Raw genomic sequence first — 17302 nt, 5'->3', positions numbered from 1 at the left:
TAAAGTCATAACTCAAAAGAAATTTTTTAAACTTTCTATGCCTCATCAAATCCCAACTTCTCCACATTAATGGCAAACCCAACTAGGTTCAGTCAGAGGAACTTCATTCCAATATGGGGTATCTATCCTGCTCCCTACACTTCTTCTTGGTAATACATACAACCACCAAACTCCATCTTGCCTCCTCCTAAAACCTATACTTTCTTTAGCATATTATTCCTACAATGGATTACTCTTTGGGTCTTACTTCTTTCCTCCTCCTCCCCCTCCTCCTCCTCCTCCTCCTCAATGCCAGTGTTCAGTAAAATCTGTGACAGAGAAGTGTCAAATATCAAGAAGAGAGAGTAAAAAGCAAGGATAGGATGGAAAACCTCATTACAGCATGGCCTCTTGCCATCCAGACTTTGTCTCTCATTACTGTCCTAGCAAGAGTTAGCAACAAAATGGGATGAGAGAGAGCATGCGGGAAACATCCGTTTCCCATTGTCACTTCACTGTTTCCCTTCCAGGGCCTCAGTTCCCTCCTCACCACTCACAGACTTCCCATTCCCAATATGGCTCATTGTGGCCCCCCATGCCTTCTTGTCTTTGTCCCCTTGTCTCCTCTGACTCCACTATGATCATTACCTCTCCCCAAACTCCCAAATTTTACCCTTTTGTCTCAGCAGAGATGGAGTAAGTAGGACAAAAATGTACTTGGGGCAAACAGGGCCCTTAAATCAACTTTTAAGACAAACTGAATTGTTGAGTTGAAAGGGAAGGATCTTGGGACACACCCCAGGACTCATCTGAAGGAGTAGAGAGAAGAGGAGGTAGGGAAAAATTCACATATCATCTGGAAGCTTCCTATTTTAAACAATTATTTTTGCTCACTAGGTACTAAGCTAAGTTGTTTCTATAATATGGAAGGACTGCAATCACTGTTCTACACATTTTTAAGTTCTGGAAGAAGGCTCTAGTTGCCTTTCCTTAATAGCAGCTATCTCCCCCATAGCCTCTCTATTCATACTGTTAATTCTCCACTCCAAAGTCCCCTTTATTCTAGAGTCCCTGACTCTACCTAGCTCTTACTCTGTCTCAGCTGCTACCCCAGGCCAAAGGAGCCATTAACAGTGGTTTGGATCTAAGAGAGTTATTAATTCCACTACTACTCAGGTGGAAGGATGGAAGGAGAGAAGTTCTTGCTGCTGGAACTTGTCAAGGGAAGGGAATGTCTGTTGCTAGCTTTTCCAAGTTAGAATTCAGAATGTATTTTCCCATAGGAACAGTATTATAAATGGTGAATAGTTTCTAGAGTACTATAGCACTATGTTTCAGAGATATTATAAGTTAAACTCATTGGGATGGCCCAGGAAACTAACCACCATTTATAATGTTGCTTCATCATAAATGTATTTCAAGTTCCAAAAACCTGACTTTTATTATGAGCTTTTGGAATAAACCCTGAGTATACATAGAAGGCACACAGGAAACTTCTCCAAGTAAATTCTCCCTTCAACGATATTATTTACTTAACAATTCTAAAACAAGATGGAAGTCACACATCTAGAACAACATGGAAGTCTAACGTGTTCTAATGAACATAATAAAGAAAATATATATGGGAAAGATCACATATTTTGGGCTAGATTATCAGGTAAAATTGCTTTTAAAGATAGGGACTCTGGGTAAGAAAATTACTCAGATCTTGGTGTCAAAGTAAATTAGAATAGATAGATTATTCTCTAATCTACATGTACAGACCCAACAACTAAATCTGAAGGAAAATTATGAACTTACATCTAGGCCTAGGTCTTCAGCCTTTACCAAGAGATAACACAGACTCTAAGAGATAAAAGCTACCTTAGAGACTATTTTACAGATAAGGAAACTAAAGACCAGAGAGGGAAGTGATTTGTCCAATACTAAAGATCTAATATCAGAGTCAGGATATGAATCCAAATCTGGTGATAGGAAAGCCAGAATTACGCTTCAGCTCCCAGTTTTGGGTTTTTTGGTTTTTTTGGTTAACAAAACACAAATCCCTAGGTCATACTTCTAAGTGTCTCCCTGAAGTTCATTTCCAGCATCAGACACTTACTAGCTATGTGACCCTGGGCTAGTCACCTAGATTTTTTGCCTCAGTTTCCCTATTTGTAATAGCATCTACTTCCCAGGGTAGTTGTGAGGATAAAATTAGATATTAATTTTCAAGTCTTTAGCAAAACTTAAAGCACTATATAAATGCTAGCTATTTATTACTATCATTACTACTATCATATTATCCCTACCACTCCTCACTTCCAGGGCTATCTACAATGAAGTACACTAGTAACTTCAGATATTATACTGAAATATAATAATCATCTTTATACTCTAGAGCCGGGTGAGGAACCTGTGGCGTCAAGTCGACATGTGTTCTTCTAGGTCCTTGGGTGCAGCCTTTTGACTAAGTCCAAGTTCCACAGAACAAACCTTTTTATTAAGGGGATTTGTTCTGTGAAGTTTGGATTCAGTCAAAGAGCTGCACTTGAGGATCTAGAGGTCCATATGTGGCCTCAAGGCCACAGGTTCCCCACCCCTGCTCTAGGAGTAGGGAAAAAGTGGGGGGCAGAGGTAAAGAAGAAACACTTCCTTTGATTATGTCACATTGTTTTCTGATTATTTCATGTATGTAAGCCTTGTAGCCCATATGAGATTACAAAATTCTTGAGATTTGATAAACCAAGTCTTTTTTTTTGTTTCATTGTGCCCAGCAGATGCTCAATGAAAATATATGGCATATAATAATAATTAATAATAATAATAACTTGTACATAGAGCTTTAAGGTTTGTAAAAAAAATTTTTAAATAATTTTCCCATTTCACTCTGCTTGTGACTTAAGAACTGTGAAAAAGGTAAGAGGTTACATGAATGGTAAAAGGATAATTAATGGGAACCAAAGTAATAGATGTCAACAAGGTTTGAGCCCAAGGCTACAAGACATATAACTTACTAAGGGAGAAGTGAATAAACATTTATATAGCACCTACTATGTACCAGGTTCTGTGTTAAAAACATTTTTAACAAATATTTTCTCATCTGATCCTCACAACAACCCTGTGAGATTGATGGTATCATTATCAGTTCAAGAAATTGAGGCAAATAGAGAAGTGATTTGCCCATCAGGGTCACACAGCTAATAAATTGCCAAGCAGTGTCACACAGCTAATAAATGTCAGAGGCAGAATTTTAACTCATCTTCCTGACTCCAGGCCCAGTGCTTTGTCCATTGTTCCACCAGGTGCCTTTGTAGAATATTTATTAAGGATGTCAGAAAATAGCCTTAGATTTGATGCTTCCTGTGGAGTGGTTAGAAACTCACCTGAATATGATGAAATTGGAGGTGTAGATGGAGAACCAGTGTTATGATGAAGTAAACTTGAAGAGTTTGAATGGATAAGAGTGTGTTTGAATTGAATATTTGGCATTTTATGGGAGGATTCACTTTAATAGTAAATGTGAATATGCAAAAAGGGGGTTAGGTCTTAGAGATGATGTACAAAGCTGTCCAGGCCCAGGGAAGCACTTAGCCTTGACCCTTACATAATGGTGAACAGGGTCCTGGTCTCCCTCCCTCCTTCCCCATTCACTGCCCAACATGTATGCCAGCATGGAAGAGCTGTGATGGGAAACTGAATAATATTGGGCCTCACAGTACTTATCTGAATCAGGAACTTTCGGAGCTTTTCCCAACCGGTTTTGGAAAGAGAGGCCCTGAGCCATGTGTGACTATGAGTGGCAGGTTTGCAACTGAGGAAACCACTAAACTATGGGTGTCATGATGTCCCAATCTATCAATCAATTAGCTAGGCACAGTGTCAAGTGCTGGGCAGACAAAATCTAAACAAATTCTTGGAGGAAAATAGCATAAAGATAATTTTTAAAAGAGAGGCAGTAGCAACTAGGGGATCAGGGAAGGTCTCATATAGGAGATGATACTTGAGCTGGGCTTTGAAGGAAGCAAGGCATTCTCAGGGGCCAACGTGAGGAGGCATGCCAGGAATCAAAGACAGCCTCTGTAAAGACGTGGAAATAGAGGGAATGTCATGAAGGAGAAACTGCAAATAGGCCAGGCTGGCTGGAACACAGAGTGTTGTAATACATACTTTTAATGCATTTGAAAATGTAAGCTGGAGCCAGATTATAAAGGACCCAAAATGCCAAATAAAGGAGATTACATTTTATTCTAGAGGCAATAGGGAGCCATGTTGATTTTTGAGCAGGGGAATGACACGGTCAGACTTGTGCTTTAAGAAATATTGCTTTGGTAGTTGTGTGGAGGATGGGTTGAAAAGGGGAGAGGAGAAGCAGGAAACTTAATTAGAAAATTATTGCAATAGATCAGGCAGGAGGTGGTGAAGGTTGTGTGAGTGAAAAGCCAAACACAAATATAACAGATGTTATGGAGGCAGAATTGACAAGACTCAGCAACTGGAAGTGTGGAGAGAGAGAGAGTGATGGGTTTCGGGAAAATGGAAGGAAAGATGATTCAGATAAAAGAAAATCATTGAATAAAGAATTGCACACTTTCTCATTGTATGCCAAATTTCAATAGCTACAAGAAACCCTTTAGAAAAACTAGCTTTGAAACACTGATTATGAGACATGAATTTAGAGCTGAAATAAGTTCTTACAGTTTTCATCCTGGGCAATGCATTGTAAAGGGATCCCAAAGAAAGATGTGTAGCTGTCATTGTACCACACCAGAAGCTCAGTGCCCCTGGGGATATCGATACAGGCTCGGTAGAATATATTTGACCTATTCAAAACAAAAAGAAAACCCAGCTTAGTAACAAGTATGATGCATTTACTCTATCTACACTTTTATAGCCTTCAAAAGTTTCTGTCTTCTTGCTCCTAAATAGTCTCTGTTTGTCATAAGTCTATACCCACCTTATCATCACCAGGCCTCAATTAGTGCCTATAACCAAGTGCCTATAAACAACTTGCATTTTATTTCCATGGTGTCCCTAGAGAGAGCTTCTTTAATGAATCAAAAGGCTATCTCATCCAAAAGGGACTAGAAATCAAGAGCTTATAAAGAAACAATCCATTTTGTTCTGAGAGAAATCCTCCCTCATCAAAAATAGAAAAAACACTAGCTCCCTAGCCTGATGGGACATTGCCTTCTTATTTGTGAGGGAAAACATTAAGGAGATTTCTCCAACTTGTAACTGAAAGTTACCAAATCTGTAATAAAACTAAACTGTCCTGCCATCTAAGGACTTAGTGAAATAAAAATCCTTTTGGCCTCTTTCTTCCTAAATTTTGATACAGGAGAAGAGTCAAACCCCTGAGTCAGAGCGAAATTCAATAAATACAGGAGGAACCCTTCACTCTGAAGGATTAGGCACCAAAACGATACAGCCAAACTACAAAGAAATGAACATTTTTTATAACAGCTAGTGTGCTAGAGAAAAACATATCTATGGACTGAAAAAAAAAAGTGAGACTTCCATTGGTTTTTTTTTCCTTTCAATGAAGAATGGCTACAAATATTAGCCTGAAGTTCAAGATAAAAGTGTTTAGGGCTGGTAAGCCTTAAATTTAGTCTTTCTGTAAGGAATTGGCCCTAGCAGTGCAATTTGTTCCTTGTATAACACTGCAGACATAAGGAGAATCCTTCCCCACATTTTTCATGGCAGTGAGATATGCACTTGTCAACATATTTTGTCACCACAAAGTGGCTCTTGGCAATAGGATCATAAAGATCAATAAAAAAGTGCAGATTCTCAATATTTTACTTGCAGCTGCAAAAATTTCATTTATCTTGTTATTTTCCTCACTCAGTGCCATTCTGTCTCACGAGGGCACTGCTAGCTAAGCAGAATGTTTTTCCCCAACATTCTATGAATATCTGACAAAAACACCAACCGTTGTCTGGGCCCTCCTGACCCCTCCTCCTCTAGCATTTCCCAAAGCTGTGCATTTTATTAATTCTTTCCACCATTACACTAGAAAAAAATCAAAACTGGAGCTGTGCTATAAATTACCGACATCTCCTAACTTGAGAAAAATCAAGACTACTTTGTACTTCAGCCTTGTAACATTTCATCTCTCCATTTGGCTTCCCTTAACATAAACACAGTGGTCCGGCAAATGAATGTGCTAAAACCAAATGACACACTTTGCTGCTGAAAGAGCAGAACTGTTTTCAAGCAATGGGTGGTCTTCTTAGGCTTGGAGTAGGCCGAAAGAGAGAAAAAAAGTGTAAGTGTACACCGTTCCTTACAAGCAGACAGAGCTTCCAAAACTCGCAGAAATCTCTGCATGTTGAAGCACATCAAAGGGATTTTTCCCTTTTCGGATAATATTTCCTTTGCTGACATGTATTTAGTATTGTGGATGGATGACTCATAAAGATAGCTTCATGGCGTCCCCACACAGTTGAAGGAGAACACATGCCAACAAACATTATTGTCAGCCTCAAAATAAAAACAAAACGTTCAGCTGAGGGTCAATCAATCAAGGGCGCTTTGAAGAAAATTCCATTTAGATATTACAAATCATAACAGAATGAATTTAAACCAGCTGACTTTTTGTGAAGAGGACGTCCATGCACAATAAAAATTAGGCTGGCTCTTCAGTGTCCAACTTTTCTATTTTCTTACACTTGGACTGAGTCATTGGTGATGGATGCCAGTTTTTTAAATTGTGTTTTTGTAGTTCATTTTAGAAAGATCTGAAGTAATCGAAAACAGATCATCAGAGGGAACTCTAAGTAAAAGCTCCATCATGAAAGGAAAGTTGTAAAATTCACTTAATATTGACAGATGGTAATGACTTACTCATGACCACCTTCCTCTTAGGTTTTTTTCTCAGTTTTTTGAGATGTGGCATTTGTCTGTAAAAGTTCTCTTGGTACCCAAAGCATCATTAACCTTTGCTGAATAGATAGAAAAAAAGTCTTTGCTACTCTTCTTGCTGGATGTTCTATAAAACTGCATGAAAACCATGCATCTATATTAAACACAAGTAAAGACTATGTATAACATTGGAATTAATCTTTCCTTTAAATTATCATTTTCATTTAAAAAAAAAAAGCCACAGAGAACATCTAGGCATAAAGGCATGATGGTCAAACTGTTTTGCCCTAAGTAAGTTGGTACAATTTAGGAAGTAAATCAGAGTTTCACAACTTTTAACCTGTGTCAGGAAGAAATTTAAAATGTTTCATTCGAAAACCAAAACAGAAAAGAAAAATAAATAGCTGTGGGCAAAAATGCAAGTTGGCCCGAAAAGGGAATTCTGCTTTGATGTGTCTATAATGCCAAATAAAGCTAAACAGTTGCTTCTGATACTAAAAGGAACATAATTGTTTATAACTGAGGTCATATATTTATATGACACATGTTTTCATGGGATTTTGGTGTGAGAACACTTAGCTGTGCTTTAGGTTATTTTTGGGTTTTTATCCAATTGATTTGCATCTGTCTACTCACGTTTACTCTAACCCTCCTGACAGTTAAGTAAGAAAGGCTTGAACTACAGGTGCGTTGAGCTGATGTGGTTTACTATCTTGTAAATCCTGCTTTTTACTTTGCCTCCCAAATCTGAGTGAAAAGGTTGCTTATCATCCACACCACTTAAAAAACCATAGTGTCCCTTTAGACTCGAAAACAACCTCAGCACCTCAAGCCACATTCCCAGTGATGGACATACCTGAGCTTTGTGGCAGCTCAGTTAGAGGTGGAGAGATGGGTTCTCCAGACTCAAACCAGTTGCTGCAGAACAACCTGTCAACATTCCTGCAAGGATTACCTTGGGCCAGTGATTCACGCATTGCTTTTGTGTAGATGAAATAGTTTCCCTTGGGAGAGCGACTGAAGGCAGTTAAGTGTGAGGATTGAGGTTAAGTCTAAAGGACAAGGGACCAAATCACATGTGACTCAGTGCCTCAGATTCTGTCCAGGGCCCCTAGACTCAGCTTTATTGGCCTTTGCTTTGGTCACCAAGTCATGCATAGCACACTGAGTTACAGGCCTTAAGGATGACTTTCTTTTTGCTCCAAAATTGTGATTTCATTAATGTGGGGAATTCATACTGAGGAAACAAGCCACTGATGCAGACTGGCAGCTCCTCTGTGACTTATCTTTTGAGATAATTTTATGGGGCACTGAGTAGTTAAATGATTTGCCAAAGTCCCATAGCTAGTATATGTCTAAGCCTGAAGTTGTACCCATTTCAACAGAACTTCAGGGTTGGCACTCTATCCATCAAGACACACACACACACTGGTTCTCTCAGAATACTAACTTAATATTATGATTTTACTATAATAATAGAATTTATTTTAATTTTGAGCAGTGAATAAAAAGGGATTCTTCTCCTAGTAATCTTATTCTCAAATTCTCAACAAAAAAAAAGCTAAGAACTAAATACCATTTGGAAATCTTGCACAAAAATTCTGCCAGCCTAGTCATGCTTTGCAGTATTTTTAAAAGCCAGTTAGCAGGCCTGAATTTTCATACACAATATATGGTGTTTTGACTTTCATAAATGGTAAATAAATCAAGGTATACCTTACCTGTACTGTACTACTGTTAGATTCTGTTCTCCGCAGTGCCTAGCACATCGAATATATCTCATCCAGCTTGACTTACTAGGTTCCCCACCATCAATAAAGTGCTGTAGTGTCCCATCTTGGTCATATATCTAGAGAAGAGGTCAAAAGGTCAAGTAGTTAGAACAAATCATCAGCAATCATTTTTCCTCCTTCTCTTGATGTCTTCATGTGTCTGCTACAGAAATTTATAACCCTGAGATTTGCCAGGGCTTACTGATGCTCTCAGAAACTCAAGTGAAATAAGAAGAAATGTTTTTTGGTGATGCAAGTCTATCACAGTTTTCTTATCGAGCCAATCTTTCTCATATTAAACATATTTGTGGTGTCTCAAAGATGTGGCCATGTTTCCCAAAGGATATTTAACCTATTTTGACAAGCGACTCTAAGTAATGAACTGCTGGATAAACAAAGAAATCTGGATAGAGAGGCTGCACTGACATGGCTGGAACATCTGAACCAAAGTCTGCCAGCCCTAAACTCATTAGAGTTCTTGGATATTCTAGAGGTAGCAAATGTTTGCTAAACAAGATGAGGAGGCAGGAGTGAGATGCAGCCATGGAGTTGCATAGCCTTAGAGGCAGAAAACAATTCTTTCTAAAAGACAGAAAATCTCATCTCACTTTATAGAAGTGTAGGGCTTCCATTGTTAGGAGCTGGAATTATTAGAAGGAACAACTTCATCAAAGAAAAAGGAAGATAGAGGGAAAAAATATTAATTATCTATTAAATCTAAATCTCTTAGTTTGAGAACTACTGACAGATGAGGTTTGTCAGATTTTTTTTTCTGGTGAGAATTTGGGAAAAAAAGAATCGGCTTTAAATGCAGCAATAAAGACAGCCCAAAAAGGCTGATGAAGCATGATATCTAGTATAGAGAGTTCTATGTTGGGAGACTTGCTTTCTGGATCCTGGAATGGCATATAATCATTGAGAATAACCATTCTCAACCAAATGGCAATAAGTAAATATATCAAGGTTTGACCACTGACCACATTCACTTATAGACCACCTTTCAACCTACTACTTGACTCATTCCCATATTTAATCTTATAATCTTATTATCCCAAGCTCCAGAGTAATCCTAAGGTTTTTTAGATATTTTCTTTCTAACTAAAAAAAATTGGAATCTCTCATTAATTAAATATCTACCTTAGTTTACTATGTTATTTAATAAGCTAGAGAAACCTTTTGCAATAGTAGCTACTCACATATGTCTATGTATTAAATATCTTACTATTATGTAATTAAATAAATATTAAAGTTACCAAATATATAATTTATTAACAAATGAAACCAATAATAAAACAGACTTTTTTAAAACAATATTTTGGCTGTGAGAAACATTATAACCTGAGTAACTTCAAACCATCAACATAATAGTAGATGACTTCACTTCTGGAACCATAATTTAACCATTCTGTTTACTCTAGATTACTGATTTACTGATTAAAGCCTCAAGAATCCTCTCCATAGTCTTCTTAAAAAGAGTTAATTTCAGTTTCTCTTAAAATGTCCTCTCATTAGGGGCAGCTAGGTGGCACAATGGATAGAGCACCAGCCCTGAAGTCAAGAGGACCTGAGTTCAAATCCAGCCTCAGACGAAACACTTGACACTTATTAACTGTGTGATCCTGGGCAAGTCACTTAACCCCAATTGCCTAAAACAAAAAAAAAAAAAGTCCTCTCATTTGTCATCACAAGGAACAGTCTTTCCTGAATACACTATAAACCAACAATTCTTCACAATTTTGGCTTAGTACAGACACATATTGGGACCAATTTCTGCAGACAGGAAGGAGAGGTTTCAAAATAGCTATACGAATTTCTGGTAGTTGTACTTCCCAGTCCAGGAAGAGACTGGATTATTGTATGGTTTAATCTGGGGAATGGAATTCTCCAATCCCAGCATCCGTTGAAGAGGTCTATGATGGATTATATTAAAGACAAGACTGTTTGGAAGCAGGAGAGCAGAGCAGGCTCTCATCAGAGGCATGGATAGGCTGATGGCTGAAGAGGACAAGAATGATATTAAGTGCACTCAGGCTCCACCAGGGAGATTTGTCAGACATGACAGCTAGGACCAGAACCTGGTGAATATTCCCCTGGTTGATAACAGAGGTGGCATATTTACCTCTAGAGTTTACTGTTCTTTTTAAGTTGTTTGTCAACTGTTTTCATAGTACTTTAAAGGCAGCTGTATCTAGATAAAGACAAGATTGATCTTAATTGCTATTGGGTCATGTATATCTTTAATTATATACAGAGAGTGTAAATATGGAACACCAGTGTATAGACACAGGTTTAAAATCAGGATTGAGGGACCATATCTCTACCTAGCTAGCCAGGATTTTTCTCTTAGCTTGGAGGTGGGTGAGTGGGGTTCTAAGCTATCTTTATATGAACCTTGTATGAACCTTTTGTTTTATAAGCTCCTTGAAATAGCAGAGCAAAGGATCCAGGTTGGTCTGAAGGTCATTATATTACCCCTATCTAAAACTATAAGCTCTTCAATTATGGTAGGATAGATCAATTTTAACACAGGAGCTTCAGGCAGTTTCTAGCCTAGCTCCAACAAAATGGTGGAAGTCAGGGAAAAGAGAATGTTGACCAAAGGGATGGTTATGCCCCAAAATAAATACAGGAGGAGGAGAAAGAAAAGATCTGGGAGTATCAGCCCTTTATTTTTCAGATGGGAGGAGGGAAATCCCTCCTTAACCAAACTTTGCCCTCCAAAGTGCCACCTACTGGTTATAAATTGTAAATTGTGCTGGTTTCATTTTTTAAAATGTGATCCTCTTTTCTCTGGATGGGAGCCAACCCTTTATTTTTTGCTAATTTTAGGCAAAGTTTCCTGCAACATATTGCAAGCATTTAGCATACTCATGGTATAGACATGTTAATTTTGAAATTTCCTATGTTAACTAATTTTTACAACTTAAATATAAAGTTGAATCCAATCTAGTATTGGCTATTTTTGAGGAAAATTATTGAATATGTAATTCTATTTTAATTTTTCATTTTGCCAGATTTACTATCTTGTTCAATTCTGGTAAGTAATTAACTTTCAGTGTATATTTTTTTTCTTATTATGAAATTTCATTTTCTTATCTCTCATATAATCATTTTTGCTTGTTTTACTTTGAATGCATAATCCAAGAAAAGTAGGCAGAAGAAGAGCCTTGCAGATTCAGAGAAAATAAAGAATGTTACATAAAATCTGGTTGAAAAGTTGACCCAGGGGCAAGCTTATTCTACCTGGAAAGATAATAGAACAAAGGAATGGAGTCCATGCTGGCCTGATACATACACACTAACATCAAGAGAAAAGCACAAAGGAAGATCTACATTCTGTTACACCTGTGGTTAAGATGTCCACATACATACCCCCAAAAAGCAATGCAATATTGGTGGGGTAGAAGGTGAGGACTATATTACTAGCTTCAGAAAAAAGAGATGGAGCCAAGAAAAGAGGTTGCCCCAATGCCCTCAAGTAATGAGCATATCTTCATCAGGAGTTTCAAATAGGTCTTTTCCACTGGAACTCATACGGTTTTGGAGAAGACTGTTAAAAAAATTCCATATCCAAAAATTTGATTTCTAATTAAGTTTTTTCAATCAAAAAAAAATTCACTTTCTTTTCTTTCTACTTCTCTCCCCTCTGCCCATTGAGAAAACAAGAAAACAAAACTTCTGTTACAAACATATGAGAAATACAAACTCCCATATTGCCCATTTCCCCCCAAAAATGTTTCAAATTGTAATCTGATTTCAACACCTCTCTATCTAGAGGGAGGGTAGCATGTTTTATCTTAAGTCTTTTCGAAGTCTTCATAATATTGTTGGCACTGTATAAATTGTTCTCTTGATGCTGTTCACTCCACTTAGCATCAGTTCATACAAGTCTTCCCAGGTTTCTCTGAAACTGTTCCTGTCATCATTTCTTAAATCACAATGATATTCTAGCACATTTGTTTACCATAACTTATCCAGCCATTCTACAATTAATGGGCACCATCTTAGTTTCTAATTCTTTGCCACTGCAAACAGAGCTCCTATAAATATTTTTGTACACATGGGTCTTTTTTCTCTTTCTTTTATCTCTTTAAAGTACAGGCTTAGTTATTCCTGTTGAAAAGACCAGAGCTGAATAGAAAATTTGACCTTCAAATACATGACTCAAGTGAAACATGGAAGAGGTAAACAGGAAAGAGAAATCATAAGAGACTTATTAAGGTTGAACTGTTACATTCCTGCAGGGAAAGATGATATTTGTAACTCATGAGTCCTTTGTCAGTATTAGGGTAGTGGGAGGGAAAAAATTATATGTATGTATAGATAGAGGGCACAGGGTGAGTTGAAGATGAAGGGGTAATATCTGGAAAATAAAATTAAGGGGTGAGAGAGGATTATACTGGGAGAAGGAGAAAGGGAGAAGTAGAATGAGGTAAAATATCTCACATGAAACAGACAAGAAAAGGCTTTTAGAGTGGAGGGGAAATGGGGGAAGGGGAGAGGGAATGAGTGAATCTTATTCTCATAGGATTTGACTTAAGGAGGGAATAACATACACAGTGGGGTATGGAAATCTATCTTACCCTACAGGAAAATAAGGGGGGAAGTGGACAAGGGAGCAGGGGGTTGATAGAGAGGAGGGCAGATTGGGGGAGGGGATAATGAAAAGCAATCACTTCTGAGGAGGGATAGGGTCAAAAGAGAGAATAGAATAAATGGGGGGGGCAGGATAGGATGAAGGAAAATATACTTAGTTTTTCACAACAGGACTACTATGGAGGTGTTTTGCATGACCACACATCTATAACCTGTATTGAGATGCTTGCCTTTTCAATGAGGGTGGGTGGGGAGGAAGGAAGGGAGAAAATTTGTAAACCAGAGTTTTAAAAACACATGTTAAAAATTTAAAAATTAAAAATTAAAAAAAAATAAAGCACAGGCTTAGCAATAGGTCAAAGAGTATGTACAGTGTAATCGTTTGGGGGTCATAGTTTCAAATTACTTTCCAAAATACCTGGAACAAGCACTAATAGTGCATCAATGTTTTCCCAAACCCTCTCCAATATTTGTCACTTTTTTTGTCAACTTTGCTAATCTGAGGAATGTGGGGTAGAACCTGAGAGTTGTTTTAATTTGCACCTCTCTGTCAGTGATTTAGAGTATTTTTTTTCATATAACTATTGATAGCTTGAATTTCACCCTCTGAAAACTACCTGTTCATATTCTTTTACCATTCATCAATTGAGAAATCATTTATGAATTGAGAAATGGCTCTTATTCTTATAAATTGTGTCTTGTACAATTATGTACCTTGATGATATTATTATCTTTAGGAACCAGAAGAATATGAAGAAAGACTGGTGAAAATATTAGATCAACTAAAGGAAAAAGGCCTGCCTGATGCTCTCATGAATAAATGGCAGTTTTAGAGAGCCTCTGACAAGTAAGTGGGTCACATAGTATCTCAAGAAGACATGATCATTGACCTAGAGAAGACAATATTGCTGACTTGGCCATGTTCAAAGAACATTCAAGACCTAAGGACTTTTCTATGATTTCCTGTTTATTGCAAATTTGTTAGAAACTATGCTGTTACTGCTAAGCTACCAAATGACCTTGCTTGAACATATATAATTTTAAAAATGCAAAAGCAGGAGTTTCAATGACTTATTGTTCAATCATTCAGTCATATCAGACTCTTCATGACCCTATGGAACATAGCACAGCAGTACTTTCCATGAAGTTTTCTTGGCAAAGATACTAGAGTGGTTTGTCATTTCTTTCTCCAGTGTATTAAGGCAAACAGAGGTTAAGTGACTTGCTTTGGGTCACAAAGCTAGGTAGTGTATGAGGCCAGATTTGAACTCAGGTCTTCCTGACTCCAGACCCAGCACTCTATCCACTGAGCCATCTAGCTGTCCTAGCCTACAATACCAAGTTATCTTAAAACCACGAAGTCTTCTCAGAAGCCGATGAACAAGCAGACATAGACAAATATTCAAAGACTTGGTTGATTGACTCATATATGAACCTGCTGGCCAACACAGATCCAAACAAACTTTTTCCCCCTCACACAGATTCCAGTTTGGAGAGCTGTGGAGCAATCCTGTACCAAGATAGAGAAGGTTTGCAGAAACCAGTTACATTTCTCAGCAGAGGAATAAGCCACAGTGAGACATCATCCCATTCACAAGTTGCAGTTCCTGGCTTTGAAGTGGACTGTGACGGAGAAATTCAGAGACTATCTATATAGAATGACATTGAAATTATGAAACGACAACAGTCCAGTTAACAACAATCCAATCTGACAAGTGCTAAGTTAGATGCTGACTACCCAAAATAGAGACAACAATCAACTGTTAACTCAGCATACATCATTAGCCAAAGAAGATCAATGCAGACTGATGCCTGTGATGTTACTAAAAGAAAGAATGAAAACTATATGTAATATCCAAGGAGCTAGATTACAGGCAAGTGGTAATATTGATGGAAAGTTAGGAATTTCCACTAGACAGCATTGCCACAGTAGCAAATGTGAACTATTTTTTATTGAATCAACATTCTTTGCCTTAGTTTTCTGCAGAAGACTGGAGAACGAAACAGATGATGAACTGCATATATTGATACACGTTCAAAAAATGAAAAAGTGATGCCAAAAACTCCAGTGTCAGTCCCATAAAGACACTTTACTATAGAGATAATGGAATATTGGAGTTATTCAACAGACTATTGTCCCAGACTATCACTGATCCCACACATGGCACCAGCATAATTGGTTCTACCTAATGTATATTTCTCAGGAGTCATGAAAGCTTTACATGATGATTTTCCACATAGGTTGAGAGAACCCTAGAGCTGGTAAGAGATTTTACTGGCCCAAGTTGGCTACATTGATCACCAAGATGAGTAAAATGTATGTTCATTGTATGAAAAGAAAAGTTCTATCAAGTCATACTGCATACCTGGAGAACATAAGTACTAATAAACCTTTGGAATCTGTCTACATTGACTTCCTATTACTCAAAGGACGTAGCAAGAACATCAGGAAGAGATTGGTGACTGACCACTTCACTACATATATACATATATACACATAAATATATATTAATGTCTATATTGCATATTATATTATTATATACATTATATGTATAGTGTGTATATATATATATATGCATACATAATATAGACATTCAATAAAAAACCAGAAAACTTCCAAAGTTGTTAAGGTATTGTGGGAAAAATATTTCTCAGTCTATGGTCTTTCTGCTAGAATCCATTTGGACCAAGACAGACTTTGAAAGAACACTAGGAAAGGAGATATTAGCTTTGGCTGGCATCAGGAAGTCTAGAACTACACCTTACCACCCTAAAGGGGACCCATAACTTGAGTTTTTCAATAGCACACTGATTAAAGGGACACTGAGACAATAACAAAAATCTTAGTAGAGTCAACATATGGTATTCCTAGTACATGTATAAAACTCCACAAGGAATAATGCCAACAGATTTACACCCTAACTGCTGATATTTAGGCATGAGATACACTTGCCCTATTGACTTGTGTTTTCAAGGCTCTGAGGATCAACAGAATACATATACTAAATAGTATATTTTTAAGCAGAGAAAGAATTTGAAGGAAGTTTACCACTTGATTATAATTTTGGCTCTGAAGAATGATGAAACAAAAGAAGAAATAGTGGTGTGATACTTGATTTCACTTCAAAAGAGAGATGGTTGCTTTGAATGGCATCCTAAGGTTACTACCTTGGAAGCTTGGTTAATATTCTTGTTCTGTTAACTGTTGATTTTTATTTTGATTATATGATGCATAATAACAATAACATAATAATGATAAGTGTGCCACAGCTTTTTTTGCAAGGGACTGTGAAATTGAAAACCCCAGGGAGGAATGTCACCCTGTGTTGAGATCAGTTCCTACAGGTCAGGAAGAGGTTTCAGAAAAACTGCACGGATGTCTGGTAATTGTAGTCTTCCCAGCCTGGGAAAATCTTGGACTATGGCACAGTTTGAGCCTGAGGAACGGATTGCAGAATCTTTTGCATAGTCTGAATAAGAAAGTATCTGGCATCAGGAAACCATAGTATGCAAACAGATTATGCAGATGGCTGAAACAGACATGAATGGCATTGAGCATGTGCAAGGTCTACCAGAGTGGTCAGTGGCTTTATCCACCAGGGTCAGACAGGAGAGCTGGGACCACGATACGGTGAACTTTCCCCTGGCTGAGAATCCAGATGATTAGTGTAATGTTTTTTTCTTTTTTCTTTCCATTGGGAAGAATAAATATTTATATAGAGTTTGCCATTCTTTTTAAGTTGTTTATTTGCTGTTTTACTTTAAAGTCATTTTCTCTAGATAAGGATAAGATTGTTTTGAATTGTTATTGAGATGTTTATGTCTTTAATTACATATAGAGAGGGTAAATTAGGGATGCCTGTGTTTATCATGGTATAATAAGGATTAAAATTAGCATTGAAGGACTATATTTCTGTCCAGCTAGTCAGGATTTTCATCTTAGTTCTTGGGGAGAGGGGTCCAAGTTTACATTTTGAAAAAATCTTACAGTTATTATTTTTGTTAATAACTTTTGTCTTGTAATTTTCCTGAAATAGGGAAGAAAGAAAGAAAGAAAGAAAGAAAGAAAGAAAGAAAGAAAGAAAGAAAGAAAGAAAGAAAGAAAG

The 17302-nt window shown here is 37.4% G+C and overlaps 1 protein-coding gene across 1 annotated transcript in view; it reads right to left on the bottom strand.

Moving 5' to 3' along the window:
• The window catches only part of PRDM6 (PR/SET domain 6), a 153109-nt gene that overhangs the window by 34882 nt on the left and 100925 nt on the right, over positions 1-17302 (bottom strand). Inside the window, exons 4-5 of the mRNA XM_027874971.1 lie at positions 8550-8677; positions 4657-4781 (exon numbers count right to left, since the gene is read on the bottom strand). Of these exons, the coding sequence (XP_027730772.1) occupies positions 4657-4781; positions 8550-8677 (253 nt within the window). The remainder of the gene's footprint in view (positions 1-4656; positions 4782-8549; positions 8678-17302) is intronic.

Source organism: Vombatus ursinus, unplaced genomic scaffold (genome assembly GCF_900497805.2).
Source record: "Vombatus ursinus unplaced genomic scaffold, bare-nosed wombat genome assembly UNPS02014807.1, whole genome shotgun sequence".
Lineage (NCBI taxonomy): Eukaryota > Metazoa > Chordata > Mammalia > Diprotodontia > Vombatidae > Vombatus > Vombatus ursinus.
The sequence above is the reverse complement of the archived record's forward strand: the minus strand, read 5'-3'. Positions and strand labels throughout refer to the sequence as shown.